Source organism: Bombina bombina, chromosome 1, assembly GCF_027579735.1.
Source record: "Bombina bombina isolate aBomBom1 chromosome 1, aBomBom1.pri, whole genome shotgun sequence".
NCBI classification, from domain to species: Eukaryota; Metazoa; Chordata; class Amphibia; order Anura; family Bombinatoridae; genus Bombina; species Bombina bombina.
The window spans coordinates 1,358,236,870-1,358,258,920 of NC_069499.1; the positions used below are offsets into that span (position 1 = coordinate 1,358,236,870).

At 36.0% G+C, this 22,051-nt stretch overlaps 1 protein-coding gene across 1 annotated transcript in view; it reads right to left on the bottom strand.

Annotated features, from left to right (window-relative positions):
- Positions 1 to 22,051, bottom strand: part of EFNA4 (ephrin A4) — a 54,310-nt gene that overhangs the window by 19,931 nt on the left and 12,328 nt on the right. Inside the window, exon 2 of the mRNA XM_053719662.1 lies at positions 16,377 to 16,669. Coding sequence (XP_053575637.1) covers positions 16,377 to 16,669 — 293 coding nt within the window. The remainder of the gene's footprint in view (positions 1 to 16,376; positions 16,670 to 22,051) is intronic.

The following is a 22,051-nucleotide window of genomic DNA, read 5'->3' on the forward strand; positions in this document are numbered from 1 at the left end:
AATAAAGTGATATTAATTGGAAATACAAAACACATACTGACAGACAGCAATAGAGAAAGTAATCACTATTCAGATATATACCCAATAATTGTTAAACTCATTCATGCCATTGGGTATGACAGTGTTCAGATTGAAAACCCATTTGGTTTCCATCTTTAACAGTCTGTTTTCCGTATTCCCCCCTCTTATTCCTGGTTTCAGTTTCTCTAATCCCCAGCATTTTAAAGCATTGGTTTTCCCACTATGATATTGAAGAAAGTGTTTAGCTACACTCGTTATTTGTTTTTTATCTTCAATATCTTTGTGGGCTGTCCTTATATTGCTCAGATGTTCAGTTATACGTTTACCCAGACTGCGTGTAGTCATGCCAACGTAATATAAATTACAACTACAGGATATGCAGTAAATTACGTTGGTACTTTGACAATTGATGTGTTCTTTTATGGTCCACGTATAATTAAATCTGTCCACTATAGATTGTTTTTTTACCATATGCTGGCATACTTTACAATGCCCACAGCCTATAGAACCCTTGTAAGTTGGAGATTTCTTTGCATTCCTGTCATAGTGACTAGTTATAAGCTTGTCACTGATGTTACTTGCTCTCCTGTATGTTACTAACGGTCTCTCAGGTAGCAATGGTTTTAAAAGTGTGTCCTGGGTAAGGACATACCAATGTTTTCGTAAAATGCTGGTAATGTGATCACTTTGTGGTGAGAAAGTGGTAATAAACCTAAGAGGGGTATTAGATTCTTTTAATTTGGGAGTTAAAAGTTCCCGTCTATCCTTCAGTAATACTCGATTGTAAGCTTTGGCTAGTAACTTTCTAGAATAACCACGTTCCAATAATCTCTCTCTCAGATCTCTCGCAGCTATCTTAAAGTTCTCAATAGTACTGCAATTACGTCGTAGACTTATATATTCCCCCATTGGGAGCCCCCTAATAGTTGCTGGATGGTGATAACTATTAGCATCTAAAATATTATTAGTGGAGGTAGGCTTTCTGTATGCCGATGTTTCAATAGTATTATCGGTTTTATGAATATACAGGTCCAAAAATTCCACTTTTGTCTTATTTATGGTAGATGTGAGGTATAGTCCAAAGGGATTGTCATTGAGAACTGTTATAAATTCAGTCAAAAGGTCTGGTGGTCCATTCCATACGAATAATATATCATCTATATATCTGGACCAGTGGGAGACATATTTGGTCAGATGTTTAAGGTCTTCATTGAAAACCACTGTTTCCTCCCACCAGCCCAGATATATATTAGCGTATGTCGGGGCACAGGATGTGCCCATGGCGGTACCACATGTCTGTAAATAGAATTTATCGTCAAATACGAAAAAGTTGTGAGTGAGTACAAACTTTAACATATCCAAAATAAATTCTTTAACCTCTTGAGTCATATTTGTATTCTTGTTGAGATAGTGTGTGGTTGCTCTACAACCTCACTCAGTTTTTATACTAGTGTAGAGCGATTCCACATCACAAGTTACCAACAGAGCATTTGTATCAATCTGGAGATCATTGATTTTATTCAAAAGATGCATTGTATCCCTCGTGTATGATGGTAGGGATTCTACAATGTATCTAAGCCGAGGTAAATCCTCTGAATTACAGAATTACAGAATTCTACTTTGCAATCCTATGGATATGTTCCTTAACAGTTACAATAAACTGATCAAATCAGCTCTAGCATGTGGTACTATAGATCAAAAAGAATTTAACTTTCTAGAAATTACACAACCCAAAATAGCCACTCTATATTTACTGCCTAAAATTCATAAGGATACTATCAAACCACCAGGGAGACCAATAGTCTCAGGGATCGGTTCCTTAACTGAGAAAGCTAGTAAATATATTGATGCTCGGCTTAGATACATTGTAGAATCCCTACCATCATACACGAGGGATACAATGCATCTTTTGAATAAAATCAATGATCTCCAGATTGATACAAATGCTCTGTTGGTAACTTGTGATGTGGAATCGCTCTACACTAGTATAAAAACTGAGTGGGGTTGTAGAGCAACCACACACTATCTCAACAAGAATACAAATATGACTCAAGAGGTTAAAGAATTTATTTTGGATATGTTAAAGTTTGTACTCACTCACAACTTTTTCGTATTTGACGATAAATTCTATTTACAGACATGTGGTACCGCCATGGGCACATCCTGTGCCCCGACATACGCTAATATATATCTGGGCTGGTGGGAGGAAACAGTGGTTTTCAATGAAGACCTTAAACATCTGACCAAATATGTCTCCCACTGGTCCAGATATATAGATGATATATTATTCGTATGGAATGGACCACCAGACCTTTTGACTGAATTTATAACAGTTCTCAATGACAATCCCTTTGGACTATACCTCACATCTACCATAAATAAGACAAAAGTGGAATTTTTGGACCTGTATATTCATAAAACCGATAATACTATTGAAACATCGGCATACAGAAAGCCTACCTCCACTAATAATATTTTAGATGCTAATAGTTATCACCATCCAGCAACTATTAGGGGGCTCCCAATGGGGGAATATATACGTCTACGACGTAATTGCAGTACTATTGAGAACTTTAAGATAGCTGCGAGAGATCTGAGAGAGAGATTATTGGAACGTGGTTATTCTAGAAAGTTACTAGCCAAAGCTTACAATCGAGTATTACTGAAGGATAGACGGGAACTTTTAACTCCCAAATTAAAAGAATCTAATACCCCTCTTAGGTTTATTACCACTTTCTCACCACAAAGTGATCACATTACCAGCATTTTACGAAAACATTGGTATGTCCTTACCCAGGACACACTTTTAAAACCATTGCTACCTGAGATACCGTTAGTAACATACAGGAGAGCAAGTAACATCAGTGACAAGCTTATAACTAGTCACTATGACAGGAATGCAAAGAAATCTCCAACTTACAAGGGTTCTATAGGCTGTGGGCATTGTAAAGTATGCCAGCATATGGTAAAAAAACAATCTATAGTGGACAGATTTAATTATACGTGGACCATAAAAGAACACATCAATTGTCAAAGTACCAACGTAATTTACTGCATATCCTGTAGTTGTAATTTATATTACGTTGGCATGACTACACGCAGTCTGGGTAAACGTATAACTGAACATCTGAGCAATATAAGGACAGCCCACAAAGATATTGAAGATAAAAAACAAATAACGAGTGTAGCTAAACACTTTCTTCAATATCATAGTGGGAAAACCAATGCTTTAAAATGCTGGGGATTAGAGAAACTGAAACCAGGAATAAGAGGGGGGAATACGGAAAACAGACTGTTAAAGATGGAAACCAAATGGGTTTTCAATCTGAACACTGTCATACCCAATGGCATGAATGAGTTTAACAATTATTGGGTATATATCTGAATAGTGATTACTTTCTCTATTGCTGTCTGTCAGTATGTGTTTTGTATTTCCAATTAATATCACTTTATTTTAGAGTGATACGTGGTTCCCAATAATGAATAATTTGGCCACCGAAATAATTGGATGTGTAACGGTGAATTGGGCATATATCAAATAGTCCATAGACAAGCTAACATAAGGGCTCTGTAAATGATAAATAAACAAGGCCAAAGTGAGACGATAATACGTTTTCTTGTCCTGTTTAATCCTTTTTGCTAAAGAAAGTCAATGGCCTTTATATGTCATATGTGACCCACCACCCTACATTATAACCTAACCATCTCACACACTGACTTCAGATGCTCTGATTGCTAGTGATATAGATGCAATAGAATCATTATATTTGTTTTTCAAAACTGCACATATATCTGTAATCACCTACTGTACAAAGTCATATTATTTTATAATTGTAAGATACATAGTGGAGCTTTGTATAAGAATTTTGTGCATGTATAACCTAAGAAGCTTATATAAATATAAACACAATCCTTTTTAACAAGTGCGATATTTATGGCAACCATGAAATACACTCTGTGAATAACACAATAATGGGGAGCTATAGACTATCTTCTAAGGAATTGTTATCTATAAGCAAATAGGGATTGAAATTAGGATTCTAATTAATATGCATCTTACTTGTAGGTTGATGTCTTACCATGAATGATAAATAATAACACTTTATAAGAGATTTATCCGGTGTTGGATTAATTTCCAAATTGAACGATTTTTTATTGATAATATATATCTTCAATTCACCGTTATAGGATGGTAATAAATGTCATCTTTTAAGTAATGCAAGAGAAAGAGCGTGATTGACTTTTACCTTTCTGATATAATCCACCAATAATAGTGCAGACCATTAGAAGAGAACCTAACTAATATCCAATCCTAGTTCTTTTAACAGTGGGTGGAAGCATACCTGAACGCCCATTGATAGATAATGAGGCGTTGTCTTGTAGCACCCTCCGGATTGGATAGCAATAGTACAAGGTTCAAATAAAAAGCCGCGCACACTACAGCCTCGGCTTATTCATTTTAGAATCTCTAAGTGAAACATTGACAAAGGCTCACGGAGCCGAAACGCGTTTGTTATTTAAACTTTAGAGTCTAATACCGCATTGTCACTCTAGCCACCTGATGCCGGTGTTTCCAGTTCCCGGCCAGGAAACAGAGGAGTGACTAGCGGTTTATTTGCTTTTAAAAGTTGTTTTTGGTTCTAAGGTTGTGGGTAGTTTAACCATTTCTAGGGAGGTTTATCCCCCTTTTCTTTTTTACTTAATTAAATAAAGCATGTATGTTTTATAATGTCACCTTTGAAAGTGAGAGTGAGTGCTATCTAAACCCCTAATCTGTCTATCCTCTAGTGTTTAAATGTATCTTATTTAAAGGGGTAGCACCGGAATACAAATTTCTTATCTCACTTACCTACAGTGTAGTGCCAGTTTTTTTCTTTTTGTTTTCAACATATTACATTTAGTCACATGTGACTTGTGAATTTGGTGTATCTGGTTTTCTGGGAAGGTGCTGTTCCGGGCTGTTATGTTTGGTTCCGGACACTATTTTGGTAGTTAAAGGGTTAATTAATTATTATATCACAAATATTCTTGTTCCTAAAATTGTTCTCAAGAGTCTCTAACACATCCCATTATATTTTAAATCAATTTCCTACATAAAAGGCCTGTTCCGTTCCATTCCGGCTTTTACACCGTTCCCCTGCACTGGGAGTAAAAAACAAGCAAAGTTTAAAAAATGTCACACTGTTGTCAGTCTGCCGTGGCACACCTGAGGATCTCTCACGGCACACTAGTGTGCCACGGCACACTGGTTGAAAAACACTGATCTATATCATGAAAAGGATGAAAGATAAAAAAGGTAGAGTATATAACTGTTCAATCCCCATTGTCTGTCTCCTATGTAGCAGATTATGTATAGAGAGACACACAAGTAACATATCTTTTGTGAAGGAGAGAAGACAAGTGTGGCAAATGCATTTATTCAATGTATAAGAGACACATTATACCCTGGCTAACAGCCTGCCATCCTTAGAGTGCTGTTGCTTCAATTATTAGCCAACAAGGTCTCATGAGAATACCTGGAGGTGTGCCACTCCCTACACTAAGAGCAAACACTACTGAATTCCTGCATGGTGACCTTTCAGTGGCTCCCCTAAAACATTCTTCCTGTAACCCAACCATCACAATTGGGTCACGAAAAATGTAATAACAGGCTTTCTGCCTGCATAAAACGACACGGACTGGTCTGACCGCACATTAGGAATTCTGTTACAAGCTGTTACACAGCCCCCCCCTCCCCAAATAAACAAAATAAATCAGTGCATGTCAATCATTGTATCATAAGAGAGAATCCGATATATAAAATGCTCTTTTTTCCTGCTACACCAAAAATAAAGGTGGGGGGGGGGGGAATATAAATAAAGCACAGAAGAGAGGTTGAAATATAAAATCAGAAAAAGAGCTGAAATGTATTTATTATTAACTATTTGTCCAGAGTGGAATTTTGAAAAAAAAAATCATAAAATAATAATTAAAAATAACAAACACTTTAATATGTATAACTTGAAATATTTAGAAAGCATATAATACATACAAATTTGCATTTTTTTTTTTTTTTAAAACACACACCACACAACTTCAAGGTTTTGGGTAGATTTTTTAACACACTAGGGATAAAACTAGTACAAGAATTACTAAGGCATGCATAAGTATACCCTAAGTATTAGCCCTGAGATTAGAGATATGGGTGAAGTAAAAGGGCTAATTAATGCTTATCTTAAAGCAAATCTAGGTTTGTATACTGAAGTGAAAAAGTTGGAGAAAATAAGAAACTGGAGATCTACCAGGGGGAAAAATAAAATAAAAAAACCAAACAGAAATGTGACCCTTCCCCTCTGTAAACACAGGATAGGACCCCTGACCGCCATGTTTGCGTATCCCTGCTGAGCAGTATTGGGAGATGCATACAACTCAGGAGGAAGAAAAGACCACCAGAGAGGGGAGGATGAAGGCTAGATGACCTAGGGACTGGATAGTGTGCGATTTATACATGGTCTTCATCAGGCCCAGCAGAAACTTCCACCTTTTAAACATCCAGGAATTAGGGCAACGTGTTGGAAACATTATACGGGACCGTTGGGATTAACCAAACAGGAAACACCTGGGCTGCGCACCGGTTCTGCATGGCACGTGGGGGTTAACTGGCCCCAATACACATGAGAAAGTCATTACAGCAAGAGAGAGAAGCTGAAGACTTCCTTATAAAAATGAGCGGGAACTGGTAAATATATATATATATATATATATATATATATATATATATATTTTTTTTTTTTTTTTATTGCTTAGACTAGTAACTAGCCAGTGACTTTTCCCCTTAACTGATGTGACGTCAAATAGCAGTTTAAAGCTCATTTTAGATTTAAAGGGATAGGAAAGTCAAATTTAAACTTGCATGATTCAGATAGAGCATGTCATTTTAAGACACTTTTACATTCACTTCTTTTTTCAAATGTATTTTATTTTCTTGGTATCCCTTGTTGAAAAAGAATACGCACATATCTTACACTAGTGGGAGCTGGCTGCTGATTGGTGCCTGCACACATTTGTCTCTATTGATTGACTAACCGGATGTGTTCAGCTAGCTGCCAGTAGTGAACTGCTGTTGCTTCAGCGAAGGATAACAAGAGAATGAAGCACATTTGATAATAAAAGTAAAATTGGAAAGTTCTTTAAAATGGTTTGCTCTATCCAAATCATAAAATATTTTTTTTGGGTTTTATATCCCTTTAAGTTACAAGAGTAGCATACAGAAATAGGCACACAATGCCCATAGAGGTATAGTAACAGATCCTTAAATCTCTTGGAAATTAAAAAGGGACGCTAAAGACAATGTTAACCTTTCATTTACATACACAGCATGCAATTTTTAGAAACTTTCTAATTTACTTGAATTTTCAAAAATCTTTCACTATCTTTTTATATGCACACTTTAAAAAAGGTGCCAAGTTCTTACCGAGCATGTGCAATAGTTCAGTTTATACATATGTGTTTTGTGAATGGCTGTTACATGATTCTGTGGGCAAGGAGAATGGAATAAACTTTGAAATTTGTATGGGGGGGGGAATAAAAAATGCAGTGTTCATATGAAATTCAGACTAAGCACTACAGCATTATGCATTTGTCGATTATGCATTGCTACTGTATTTAAAAAAAAGGGACAGTATACAATTTAAAATTAACATTGGATTACTTATCTCTCCTACCTCTTACATTCTTTTCTTTAGCCAATACTTAATTATTGAAATTATCAGTATAGATGGGGACATACCGGCCCAAAACAGCTATTTCAAATGTCAAAATAAAAAAAGGTAAAGTAGTCAGTTGTAAACAATTTAACTCACTCCAGCAGCTAAAATGGATAATTGGGAACAAAGTAAAGGGGAGAATATTTGTGCGATCATGAAAGCCAAATACAGTAAGTTTTTCTCCTTTTTTGTTAGAAGCATTAAACTACTCTTAAGATCCCACATGCCACCATGGTAAATTGGGGGCTGACAAATGCATTTAAATTTAGGAGCCAATAAGAATACCGAGAAGACATTGTGCCTGAAAAGCTGTGTACTTCCTAGTAATGCTGACTGGCTAATAATAACATCATCTGCAGATCTATTGCATTTAGGGTTGTGATGTACATAATAAATAGCAACAGCAGCAATGTATTTTGACAGGATTACAAGGTTTATTTAAAGGACCAATACATACAGTAGATTTGCATAATCAACAAATGCATAATAACAAGACAATATAAAAGCATTTAGTCTGAACTTCAAATGAGTAGCAGATTTTTTTCTGACAAATTTCAGTTATGTCTATTTCTACTCCTCATGTATCATGTGACAGCCGTCAGCCAATCACAAAATGCATATAAGTATTATTCAGTGAATTCTTGCACATGATCAGTAGGAGCTGGTGACTCAACAAAATGTGCAGTATTTTTATATGTACACTTTTTAATGAAGTAAAATTTGGAAAGTTGTTTAAAAATTGCTTGCTCTATCTGAATCCTGAAAGTTTAATTTTGACTTAAGTGTCCCTTTAAAACTAATAAAGAACACTCATCACTATCACAAAGTTTAGAGGTTATGTTCTACACTCTAATGTAGATAAAGTCAAAAAGAATATTGGGGACAGAGATCTAACATTTAACTACAAGCATAAAGATTACACATACCCAGAAGAAAACAAATAAACCAAAAAAATATATATAAAGAAAATTAACCCTTTAAGGACACAGCTTTCAGTTTGCTCAATTGTTTTATGACGGAAAAATTCCGTCATATGTCCTTAAGAGGTTAAATAAAAAAATGCACACACACACACACTGTAAAATTATGCAAAAATCCTCTGTTAAGGAAATAGTTAAATTAAACCCAGCCATGAAAGACAGTGAGGAGCCTGGTGGCTGCCTCTTAATATAATGATCTTCACAACTAGTCTAAAGTGGCTGGTTTAATCAGGACAGATTGTGGCCATGACCTTTCACCTCTGAAGTGCCTGTATGTAGATACCCCCAGGGAAAGTGGCAGGTCAAGAAAAGCTACAGCTGATAAGGTATGTCATGTTTACAACCCTGGGAATAAAGATGCCCTGACCTCCAGGACTAGTAGAAGGGTCATTAGGATGTCCAACCAGATTCATTTAACATTTACAAGATACCAGAAGATTTTATGTCAGAGCACAGCCCTCCCAGGCAGACAAGCTGACGCACCCTACTTCATATGCAATACTTGTGGCAAACACCCCTTACAGGAATTATCCTCAGGCCTAAAATTCTCATGTCACAGAATTACCGACTACATGAGAGCAAGAGCTAAATACTGCACTCCCATAAAGCATCAGTAAGGAAACCCCTCTTTTATAGCAGCCATTTTAAGGATTATGGCTTTTGTAACCTTGTAAATGGTTTGGACAATGAATATAAAACGTAACTAGCCATACCTCACATCTATTTAAGGGGATATTAATGCAATAATAAAATAGTGCGATAGATAATGTAATTATTGAATTCATGCCCATTGATGCCCTTGAGCTGAACACTCCAATGAGAAAATATGGTGCAGCATACACACATATCTGCCAATCACCAGCCATGTCCTGTTCATGAAAGGCCCAGCAGGAAGAAAAAAAAAAAAACACACACAACACTCCGGATAAATGTGTAAAACTCAGACTAGTTTCTTGGTAAGTTGTTGCACTGGAGAAATTGCAATATGCTTTTCTCTTCATAGCTGTTAATTACTTCATTTTCAGCGGGCACCTACTCAGTTATTCTTGTTTTTTCATATTCACTGCCTAAGGTAAGAATGAATTGTCGTTCTCTACATATGACGTTTGTTATGTTAAAAAAAATAATTGAAAGCTTTATTTAAAGAAAAACACCCTCCCCCCCCACCCCACATCTGTTGTCTTGCACAGTGGAACCTGCACAGACAGAGGTCATTGCAAATATGCATAAGGGTAATGTGGAATTCAACAGTCTGGAGCCAGGTTCTCTAAAGCTTTCTGGTCTGGCTAAATTCTATAAAAATGCCTTGTCAGTATTATGAAGCCTCTCCCTCAAGGATTGTTTTAAAGGCAATTTTTACCTTGGCAATTGCCTATCACATTAACAGAACATGAAACTTTAAAATGTTTCTTTCATGATTCAGATAGAGCATACAATCTTAAACTAACTTTAAAATTTGCTTCTATTATCAATTTTTTCATTCTCTTGGTATCCTTTATTTAAGGAGCAGCTATGTACTACTGTGAGCTAGGTGAACACATCGGTAGACCAATAACAAGAGGCATATATGTGCAGCCACCAATCAGCTGTTAGCTCCCAGCTCCTCAGCCTACCTAGGCTAGGTATGCTTTTCAGTGTCCTCCGTAGAAAAATGTTGCCTGCTGGGTGGCACTATAAAGTAGGTGGCAGTGTATTACCTTCTAATATTATAACAGTTACTACTATCCAAAACACAAATCAATTGCAAAATTAAAAAAAAATTTGAGCAATAAACATTGAAAAAATGTTAATTAGGTCATTCTAGTTTTTTGGGCTAAAAATGTTAGCAGGGTGGTCAGTAAAATTAGCCGGGTGGTGCACCCATTAAAAAGGTCCTAGTGAGAACACTGCTTTTCAACAAAGGATACCAAGAGAACAAAGCAAAAAGATAACAGAAGTAATTTGGAAAGTTGTTTAAAAATTGTATGCTCTATCTGAACCATGAAAGAAAATGTCTGGGTTTCATGTCCCTTTAAGGGGAGTTCACACCAAGCTGGTGTGTTTTTTTAGAATTGGGCCCCTGATCTGTAGAACTTCATACAGTGTATTCTCCTCCACCTATAGCATTTGCAGTAGTATTTACTCAGAAAAAAAAAAAATCTACTAGTAATTTGTAGTTCAGACAAACTTCAAAGTTATGTATATTTCCACTCCTCCTGTATCATGTGACAACCATCAGCCAATCACAAATGCATATGTGTATATATTCTGTGAAATCTTGCACATGCTCAGTAGGAGCTGATGACTCAAAAAGTTTAAATATAAAAAAAAAAAAAAAAAAGACACTGCACATTTTGTTAATGAAAGTAAATTGGGAAGTTGTTTAAAATTGCATGTTCTATTTGAATCAAAGTTTCATTTTTGACTTGAGTGTCCATTTAAGAGCTCTCTAGATTAGATCTGTAGGTGTCCCAGAGACAAAGTGGTTCCACTTCTATTTAATCTCTTGATATCTGGTCTAGGGAACCACACACAGTGCTGTACGTGCTGCCTCAGTCATGCAGTCTCCACTTGTCTATAACCCCAGGATAACCCTAGAGCATGTACAGCGTTGACAGCTGCACAGTAGTGCAGCCATAGTTTAAAAGGGACAGTAAAACACCTTGTAATTACAAGACATTTCTGTTGTGTTGCACCGATACCATTTTTTTAAGAAGATCGAGTACCGATACTTTTTTTAAAAAATACTTGCCGATACCAATTACCGATAATTTTTTTTTTTTTTTTTTTTAAAGCTCATGTGACAGTTTAAGCACAATACAGACTTTTTTTCAAATTTAAGATAGCTTCTTTATATTTATGAAGAACTCAAGACATTATGAAATAAAAGGTTTTATTTACTTGCGATCACAAAGTTGTAAAAACTCGAAGAAATTTCACAGAACATGTTGATAAATAAAAATATTACAATAAAATATATTAATAACAATACATAACAAATGTAAAATCACAACCAACCAAAAGTGCAATACAGTTAAAAATATAACAGTGCACTGTTTTATCATGGGGAACAACACTATGGGATAGATTGCATTGACTGGTAAGCTTTACAAATGTTCTCATTACATGTCCAACTCCATTAACGTCTATGGAGTTGGAAATGTGAACAGAGCATTGGTAAAACTTACCAATCAAATGTTATCTAAATCTAGTTCTATAAATTGTAGGATGAGTGTTCATAGGAATTAACTTAATATATCCTATGAACACTCTTCCTACAATAATATAAGCTAACGATGTTCCTCAGAGTACAGTATGTTTTGAGCATAATTGTGTAAGATGAGAACTAGCAGTATAACAGGCAATCTAGCAATTAGAAAAAAAAATCAAAAAAAAAAATCAAGTAAGTGGCAAGTTCTTTTTAAGGAACATCTCTGCATGTTCAGCTATAAGTTTCTTTCTGCTATTAGTAAGGAAGTTTGACGCTAAGCTGAACAGTCTTTCACTTTCCACACTACTGCATGGGGCGGAAAGATATTTTTGGGCCATTAAATCCCAGTTTATTAACTGCCCAGTAATTCAGGGGTTTGTCTGAATGAGGTACAGTGATCTCTCCCAGGTAGGCTTCCAGCTGTATAGTAGCAGCTTTTGGAGCACTAATTTAATTTAGGGTTTAATGTCCCTTTAAGGTGATGGTAAATCTGAGCGTTTAACAAGTGCGAGAATTTACCAACACTAAAAAAAAAATATAATAAAAAAAATAAATAAATGGTGCTAAACTCACCCCAACTGTGCCGCTGCAGCTTGTTAAACTCAACGGCTCCGTCCGCCCAAGTCACAGAACTTTTCTACCAGTGAGGTGACGTTTGCACCTCTAAACCAATAGCTGTGCTAGCATACAGAACCCAGAACACTGTCAGCTGACATGCAGAGCTGTTGGTTTAGAGGTGCAAAGGTGGTGAAGGAAAGCCCTGTGCCGTGGGCATCTGGAGCTGCTGAGTTTAAGCAAGCTGCAGCGGCACAGTTGGGGTGATTTTAGCACCCTTTTTTTTTTTTTTTTAATTATTAACTGATGACTTAAACTCTACTTTTATTTTTAGTGATGGTAAATCCTAGCATTTGTTGAACAGTCAGATTTACCACCACTTTAAGTTAAAAAAAAAAGTTACAAGTGTTAGAAAATCATTGTTTAAAGTTTACAGGAGTATTCTGCACTACGATGCTGCGGTGAACATGAACAATGTGCAGTTTTCCCATTTTATAATGACATCAAATAGAGAGAAAAGGGCTTTGTCCATTATAGAAATGAGTGATTTATATTAACAAATAATATCTATGCAAGGTAACCTCAATAGGAGGGTTGTTTGTACTTAAACCATGCACAATAATCATTTTACATTCCCCAGTTAGATAAGTTAAAAGGGATATAAAAAAGTGCAAAATGAAAATGCTTTAATATGTTAAAGGGATAGGAAAGTCAATAATAAAAACTTGCATAAATCTGATAGAATATGTCATTTTAAGACACTTTTACAGTCACTTCTATTTTCAAATGTACTTTGTTTCCTTGGTAGCCGTTGTTGAAAAAGAATATGTACATAACCTACACTACTGGGTGCTAGCTAAATATAACTGGTGAGCCAATGACAAGAGACACATTTGTGTAGCCACCAATCACCAGCTATCTCAGGATATGTACATATTCTTTACAACAAAGGATACCAAGAGAATCTGTTGATCTATTAACCTGCCCGTCCTGATCAGTAACAATAACTACATTTCAAACAAACTACATTTCAAACAAACAAAATTTGAATTAAAAATATCAGTGTAATTCAAAATAATGTAATCTCTAAAACATAACCTGATACGATAAATCCCTATATATACACTACTAAGAATACCTTTACCATCTTAATCTCCACACCAAACTTCATGAAGACAAGTACAGTGCTTTTTGCTGTAGCTTTGTCTTAAAATATTCATATGGCTATAAAAGGAAAAAAAAAAAAAATATATAAACTTTATATCCTAAAGGGATAGTAAAGTACAAATTAAAATTTCATGAGTCAGATTGGGCATATAATTTTAAACAATTTTCTAATTTACTTTTATCAAATTTGCTTTGCTCTTTTGGTATTCTTAGATGAAAGCTAAACCTAGGTAGGTTCATATGCAAATTTTTAAGACCCTCTTATCTGAATGCATTTGACAGTTTTTCACAACTAGAGGGGGTTAGTTCATGTGTTTCAGATAAATAACATTGTGCTCACGCACTTGGAGTTATTAAAGAGTCAGCACTAATTGCCTGAAATGCAAGTCTGTAAAAAGATCTGAGATAAGGAGGCAGTCTGCAGAAGCTTAAATACAACGTAATAACAGAGGTAAAAAGTATATTAATTTAACTGTGTTGGTTATTCAAAACTGGGGAATGGTAAATAAAAGGATTATCTTTTTAACCTTTTAACGCCGTTATGCCGTTCTATTCCGTCATAATTACACTGGGCTTTAAAGCCGTTATGACGGAATAGAACATCATAACAAACGGCTGTCCTGAAGCCTTCTGTGCTTCTAGGACTTGATCGCGGTCTGGAGGGCGTTCCTAGGGTTGTAGGGACGCCCCCCAGATGCGATCCAATAATTGAAATCTCGCGATTGTATGCACGATCGCGTAGTTTCAATTTGTCTACATCGGAACAGGTGTTCCGATGTAGGCACTTTCACCCTGTCACTAAAGGGTTAAACAATAATGTTTTCAGTGTATACTATCCCTTTAAACACACACACACAAAAAAAAAAAAAAAAATTTAGAGAGTTTTTAGTGACTCCAAATCTTTCATGATTTAGATAGGTCATATAATAAACATTAGTAATCCAATGACAATAGGAGTTTATGTACAGCCACCAACCAGCAGCTAGCTCCCAGCTCGTGAGCCTACCTAGGTATGCTTTTCAACAAAGGATTCCAAGACAATGAAGCAAATTAGAGAACAGAAGTGAATTAGACAGTTGTTTACAATTGTATGCCGTTTCTTAATCATGAAGGAAACATTTTTATTATTTCTCTTAAATGAAATTCAAAATATCTGCTCCAGCCCCTCCCCACAAAAGGAAACATTTTTTTTTAAGGTTTTGTTAAAATTAGTAGGTCATAGGTAAGTGGGAACCGTCCTGTTTAGAGTTGTACTTGCATGTAATTTAAAAGGACACTTTACCCAAATTTGTTCACAATGATCCATTTTACGTGCTAGAGTGTTTACCTTTATTTCAACATTTGAAATAGCTGATTTAGCCTGTGGTAATCCCCACCTATACTGAAAGTTTCTGTACTTTAAGGGAAAGTCAAGTCAAAATTAAACTTTTATAATTCATATAGAGCATGTAATTTTAAACATTCCAATTTACTTTCATTATCAAATTAGCTTTGTTCTCTTGGTATTCTTTGTTGAAGGATAAACATAGGTAGGTTCATATGCTAATCTCCAAGCCCTTGAATGAAGCCTCTGATATCAGTGCATTTTAACAGGGTTTCACAGCTAAACAGCGCAAATTAATTTGTGCCATATAGATAACACTGTGCTCACTCCTGTGGAGTAATTATGAGTCAGCACTGATTGGCTAAAATGCAAGTTTGTCAAATGAACTGAGATAAGGGGACAGTCTGCAGAGGCTTAGATACAAGGTAGTCACAGAGATAAAAAGTTTATTTATATAATCGTCTTGGTAAAGCAAAACTGGGGAATGGGTAATAAATGCTTTAAACAATAACAATTTTCAAGTAGACTGTCCTTTTACGTCCAGGCTATTGACAGGCTATGTAAACAAAGCCAGTAGAAGAAATTATACACCCAGTGGGGTGTAGAAGAGATAACTAATAAAATGACAAATTTTCCATTGTTCTCTCTAAGTATTGAGCTTTGGTTTACAGACAAATGTGAGATAAGAAAGCAAGTGTGTGTACACAAAGCAATAGCATAATGAGATGATTTCACCTGTAAGCTCAACCCATTGTAATAGGCTGTGGTTTTGAAGCACAAAATAAGCTATTTCATATACACAAATAAACATGAAAATGCAATGTCTCATAATTGTATACTCCTATGCAGCTGGTATAACAAGTCATTAGAAATACATTAATATAAAAACAATTTTACAGTATACTATCCATTTAAACTTCAGATTTCCATTATAGTGCAGCTGAAAACTGGAATTCCCCTCCATACTCGATTGAAAAGTTAACAGCTATTAAGCCAATGGTCAGCAGCAGCTGCACCACCATCACAATCGTTGGATGCGTTAAAGGGACATGAAACCCCAAACTCTTCTGTCATTATTTAGATTCAGATTATTATTTCAAACAACTTTCCAATTTACTTATGTTAGCAAATGTGCTTCATTCTCTATGTTCCCCAGTTTGTAGTGCAAAAATGACGTGCTCTAACAAAATAAGAGTGTGCGACCTTTGCACTTCAATGTCCCTTTAAAGTTTTGCAAGAACAGACATTTTTGCCATTAAACTCTAGATATATATATATATATATATATATCTGTGCACTCAAGAAATGTGGTGAGCTCCAGAAATCTGAATAAGCTCCAGGACATGATCTAGATCTATTAGCATACCCCTTTTACTCACACTTGAGATACTCACATATGTAATAATACTCTTCTCCTGGTTGGAACTCAAATCCCAGAGAGAATGGGGTGAATCTCTGAATCTTTTCAGAAAATTTGATGGGTCCAAATGGGGCATGTGGTCGATTACACTCCCAGCGTTTAAAAGCACCTGGTGTTTCATAGCAACCTTCATACCCCTCTCTGTTCACCATGTACAGGATGAAAGATTCTGTATGTTCCAGGGGTATTCGAGCATCATAATGTGGGCAGTAAATGTCCAGGTAATCATTTATAGCCAAGCGAACGGTGTAGTCACCTCTAAAGAACCTGTGGAGGACAAGAGACAATCAGTTTAGGTCATAAAACGAGTGTGAGTGTCAGGATAATAGGGCAAACAAGCTTAAAGGGACAGTCAATGAATTTAAATCACGTCTATGATGGATCAAGTATCCTCTTTTCTCTCTATTTGATGTCATTTTAAAATAGGAAAATTGCATATTGTTCACAACAGCATCATGGTGCAGCCGTATTTAAGTTTACAGGAGTATTCGGTGTTAAACACCGATTTTCTAACACTTGTAACTTTAACTTAAAGGGACAGTCTACACTAAAATTGTTATTGTTTAAAAAGATAGATACGCCTTTACTACCCATTTCCCAGCTTTGCACATCCAACATTGTTATATTAATATACTTTATAACATTTAAACTTATACATTTCTGCCTGTTTCTAAGACACTACAGACAGCCTACTATCTATCACATGCTTTTTATTAGCTTTTCACAACAGGAGACTGCTAGTTCATGTTAGCCATATAGATAACTTTGTGCTCACGCCCGTGAAGTTGTGCACAACACTGCACTAATTGGCTAAAATGCAAGTCAATTAATAAATAAAAAGTCATGTAGTCAGGGGGCTGTCAGAAGAGGCTTAGATACAAGGTAATAACAAAAGGTACAAAGTATATTACAAGTATATTAATAGAACTGTTAAAGGGATTATCTATATTTTAAATCAATACATTTTGACTGTGACTTTAACATTGCTTCTGTGTTATCACCAGTGATAAACTTTATAGCAAAATTAAAAGTCTGTTATTAAGGGGGAAAATTGAAAGAATTTAAACCCAAGACAGGTTCATGACATGAGTATGGGATGGTGCAGAGGAAGGAAAAGCAGAAACATGCTGGCAGGTTACATAGCATGGTAAGGAACACAAAAAGCACTGTGAACCATGCGCCCTCTCACTGACCAGCAGCGTGCAGCTGTTAAGGGAACATTAAAGACAACAACCTAGTATCCACTGATAATGAAGGTTGCCATCACACACAGCTGGTTGGTGCAAGTGATAGCACTCTCATATAGAGACCCTCAAACTTCAAAGGCAGTACCGATTGCCCTGGGTGAATTGGGACTCCATCTTTGCTCTGAATGTCTCAGAGGATTCCTTACAGCTAATGCAAAAAACAGCTGCATGAAGCTCCAGGGTTTACATCTAAGGGTCATTGGGAAGGAGCACTGTATTGTATGGAAATACAGTGAATATTATATGCCCCTCCGTTAACACTAATGTAGGGACATGAGACATTGTTGTAATTAGTATAGCAACATGAATATTAATAGTTGTGCAAAATACTTTTAAACATTTGATAGGAACAATCAAGTCAAAATTAAACTTTCAGGATTCAAATAGAGCATGCAATTTTAAGCAACTTTGTAATTTACTCCTATTATCAATTTCTCTTCGTTCTCTTGTTATCTTGAGAGTTCTATGAATACAAAAGTATTAAAAATGATATAAAACTACCTTTAAGTTACACGTATAAGCCGTATTATGACATGTAAATATTGCCTAAATTAAATTACGATATTAATTAACACTTGGTTCCATGCCCTCCAAACTGTCCCAGTTTCCGGAGGCAATCATGCCAAAAGCCAAATCTTCTCCGGTCCCAAGCAGTTTGCCTACACTCTCACTTCACAGGACAACAGCCAGGGTTTGGCCTAATGAAGATAAATACTTGTACAAAAAAAAAAGACCCATACTCACTGGACTTCAAATACAGTGAAAGAATTCTTTAATGTGTGACGTTTCGGGGACTTGCTCCCCTTCCTAATTTTATATACACACACATTTTAAGAAATATTTAGGGCCACACACAGCCTACCTTGCTAATAAAGAGTAGTGTCTGTATTATGAACCCTGCAGTAAACTAATCTCCCAGGGTGCTTATAATTATATTATAATACAGTCCTCCAAAATTGCTAAATTTACCCACAAAACAATTTATTCCTTAAGAGTGTCTCATCTTTCAAAGAAATGTTATAATATTTATTATATGTTATAATAAATGTTATATACTTCTCTATTCCTGAATACTAAGTTATTTTTTTTTACATATACACACTTATGTGTTTGCCTATATCAGTATTTGTTTTGCGTCAGAGATGCCAGTGGAGCGTGCTGCAGGTAGCGTGCTCTCAGCTAACCATGTCTCAGGTAGACACTCCACCCTTGCACGCTATGCGTGAAGAGGCGTGCAGGTAGAATAAATATTTGTAGAATGTACGTGTGCCAGGAAGGAGTGTGCAAAGGATCACATAACCGTACACTGCAGCTGGGGGTGGGGAGATATAACGCTAGGACAAAGGCTTTAAAAAAAAAAAAAAAGGTTGGGGTATGAAGGACAAAAAATGCTGAGACTGATATGACATTGTGGTCAGCAACTCTCTACTCAGGATCCCCACCTTTGGGAAATATTTATTTAAAATGTCAGATTATATAAATAGATTATAAACTCTTAGACTGCAAGCTCCATAGCACAGGGACATTTTTACAGAGTGATGTGCATCTATGCCAGGGGTAGACAACATTTAAATAAATCTGAGAAATAAACCAAGTAGGAGGGGAAGTCAGATATATAGATATATATATATATATATATATATATATATATATATATATATATATATATATATATATATACATACACACATATATACATACACATACATTTTATAAATGTAAAAGGTTTCCTACTTTCTTTTTTTTCTGTCTATCTTTGTAAAAACAGAGACAGAGACAGAGAGAGACACACACACACACACAGACAGAGAGAGACACACACAAAGAGACAGACAGACAGAGAGAGAGAGAGAGACACAGAGACACAGACAGAGAGACACAGACACACACACAGAGAGAGAGAGACAGACAAAGAGACAGAGACAGAGAGAGAGAGAGAGAGAGAGAGAGAGACACACAGAGAGAGACAGACACACAGAGAGAGACAGAGACACAGAGAGAGAGAGAGAGAGAGAGAGAGAGAGAGAGAGAGAGAGAGAGAGAGAGAGAGAGAGAGAGAGAGAGAGAGAGAGAGAGAGAGAGAGAGAGAGAGAGAGAGAGAGAGAGAGAGAGAGAGAGAGAGAGAGACAGAGACACACACATTTAAGAGCAATAGCTACCTTGGATTTCCCAAACTTTGCAATAACGTGCATCTACAACACTTTAGTGAAGAATATAAATCTGCTTTATTGGCATGGCAGGGAGATATAAAAGTGTTGCCAAACAGTTTGTGCACATTATTTTTTCATACTAGCCTCTGTAGGAATGCTGCTCCCCTCAAAATATGAGGAGGAGTGGGGGTGCATGCATCACTGCACCTCCCCCTCTCTAGCCAGGATATGCTGAGGCCTGTACAGGCAGCACACATTCCAACCAGTTACCTGGAGTCACATTCCCAAATCCCAGCACCCTCCCCCCCCTACACTGCAAGATTCCCACAACCCTTTCACTTCTGGTTAAACGAGGAACAAATCCCATCATAGCCACTGAACATGACTGAAGCAACAACTATATCAGATACTCACAGGGAAGTCAAATGTATTTTATACAGAGACAAGGGCTGTGTGTAAAATGGACACATCAGACTGGAAAATCATTCAAACATAAAAAGTATTTATACATACTCCTGCAGAAAGTTATGTCAGTGGGATGCCAAAAAAAAAAAATAAACAAGTTTTTATTTTCTTTAAAAAGGAAAAAAAAAAAAAATGCTGGAAACATTTATATAATTTGTACACAAAACTCAACTACTATTTTTTTGTTTTGTTTATAACACCTCCCAAAATTGGCTCTCAAACACACACATAACTCCCTTTCCTCACTCATGCCCCTCACCAAAGCTCAATCATTATGAGTTATTACACCCACTTCCCCACATGTTCAGACCCCTTACAGGATAATCCTCTACTCAGACAAGGCTCTTACTGCAGGGTTTTTTAACCTTCAACTGGTATTATACATTTTTTCCTAATCAACCCTAATGAGAACATAAATATTGTTGGTCTAAAACATTTTAGTTTGTAAAAATTGTGCAACAATGCTGTTAATTCCCTATGCGGACATTGTTATTCTGCATAAAAAAGAACAAAAATAGAGGAATCAAATATAATTGTTTATTTATTTTTTTATGTCCTTTATGAATGGATCTTTAGAAGAACACAAAAATATTTTGCTATGATTTCCCTGGCACATTTTAATAGATCATCAGGCTTAGACAACACTTTTCCTGATGCATATTATTTTCTGAGGTGCACAAGAACAGATTTAGTAGTCATCTGCCTCAATTGCTTATGAATCAAGGTGTATTACAAAAAAAAAAAAAAGAAAAGAAACTTAAGCTCTGGAAAGCCCCTTGCTTAAAGGGACAGTCTAGTCCAAAATAAATTTTCATTATTCAAATAGAGAATGTAATTTTAAACAATTTTCCAATTTACTTGTATCGCCAATTTTGCTTTGTTCTCTTGATATTCTTAGTTGAAAGTTAAACCTAGGAGGTTCATATGCAAATTTCTAAGCCCTTAAAGGCTGCCTATTCTCTCAGGGCATTTTAACAGTTTTTCACCACTAGAGGGTGTTAGTTAATGTGCGACATATAGATAACACTGTGCTCGCCCGCGTGGAGATCCAGTGAGCCAGCTCTGATTGTCTAAAATGGATGTCTGTCAAAAGAACTGAAATAAGGGGGCAGTTTGCAGAGGCTTAGATACAAGGTAATCACAGAGGTAAAAAGTATATTTATAACTGTGTCGGTTATGCAAAACAAGGGAATGGGTAATAAAAAGGGATTATCTAACGTTTTAAACAATAACAGTTCTGGTGTAAACTGTCCCATTAAAGGAGACATTAAACACCCCAGTTGACCCCAGGACCTTATTAGTGGGTTCACCACCCGGCTGATTTTGATGACCACCTGGCTAAAATGTTAGCCAATATTAAGCTAAAATGAGCTAATATTAAAAATGTTCAATTATGCATAAACAAACCTTACAATGTGCTTTCATTATTTATTTATTTATTTATTTAAAGGGACAGACTACTCAAAAATTGTTAGTTTAAAAATAGAGATAGGCCTTTACTACCCATTCCCCAGCTTTGCACAACCAACATTGTTATTTTAAATATACTTTACACATTTTTAAACCTTTACATTTGTGCCTCTTTGTAAGTCACTACAGACCGCCTTTTATCTTAGTGGATTTTTATTAGCTTTTTACAGCAAGATACTGCTAATTCGTGTGTGCCATATAGATAACATTGTGCTCCCTCTTGTGGAGTTGTGCAAGAACCAGCACTAATTGGCTAAAATGCAAGTCTGTAAATAGCCCTGAGATAAGGGGGGCTGTCTGCAGAGGCTTAAGATACA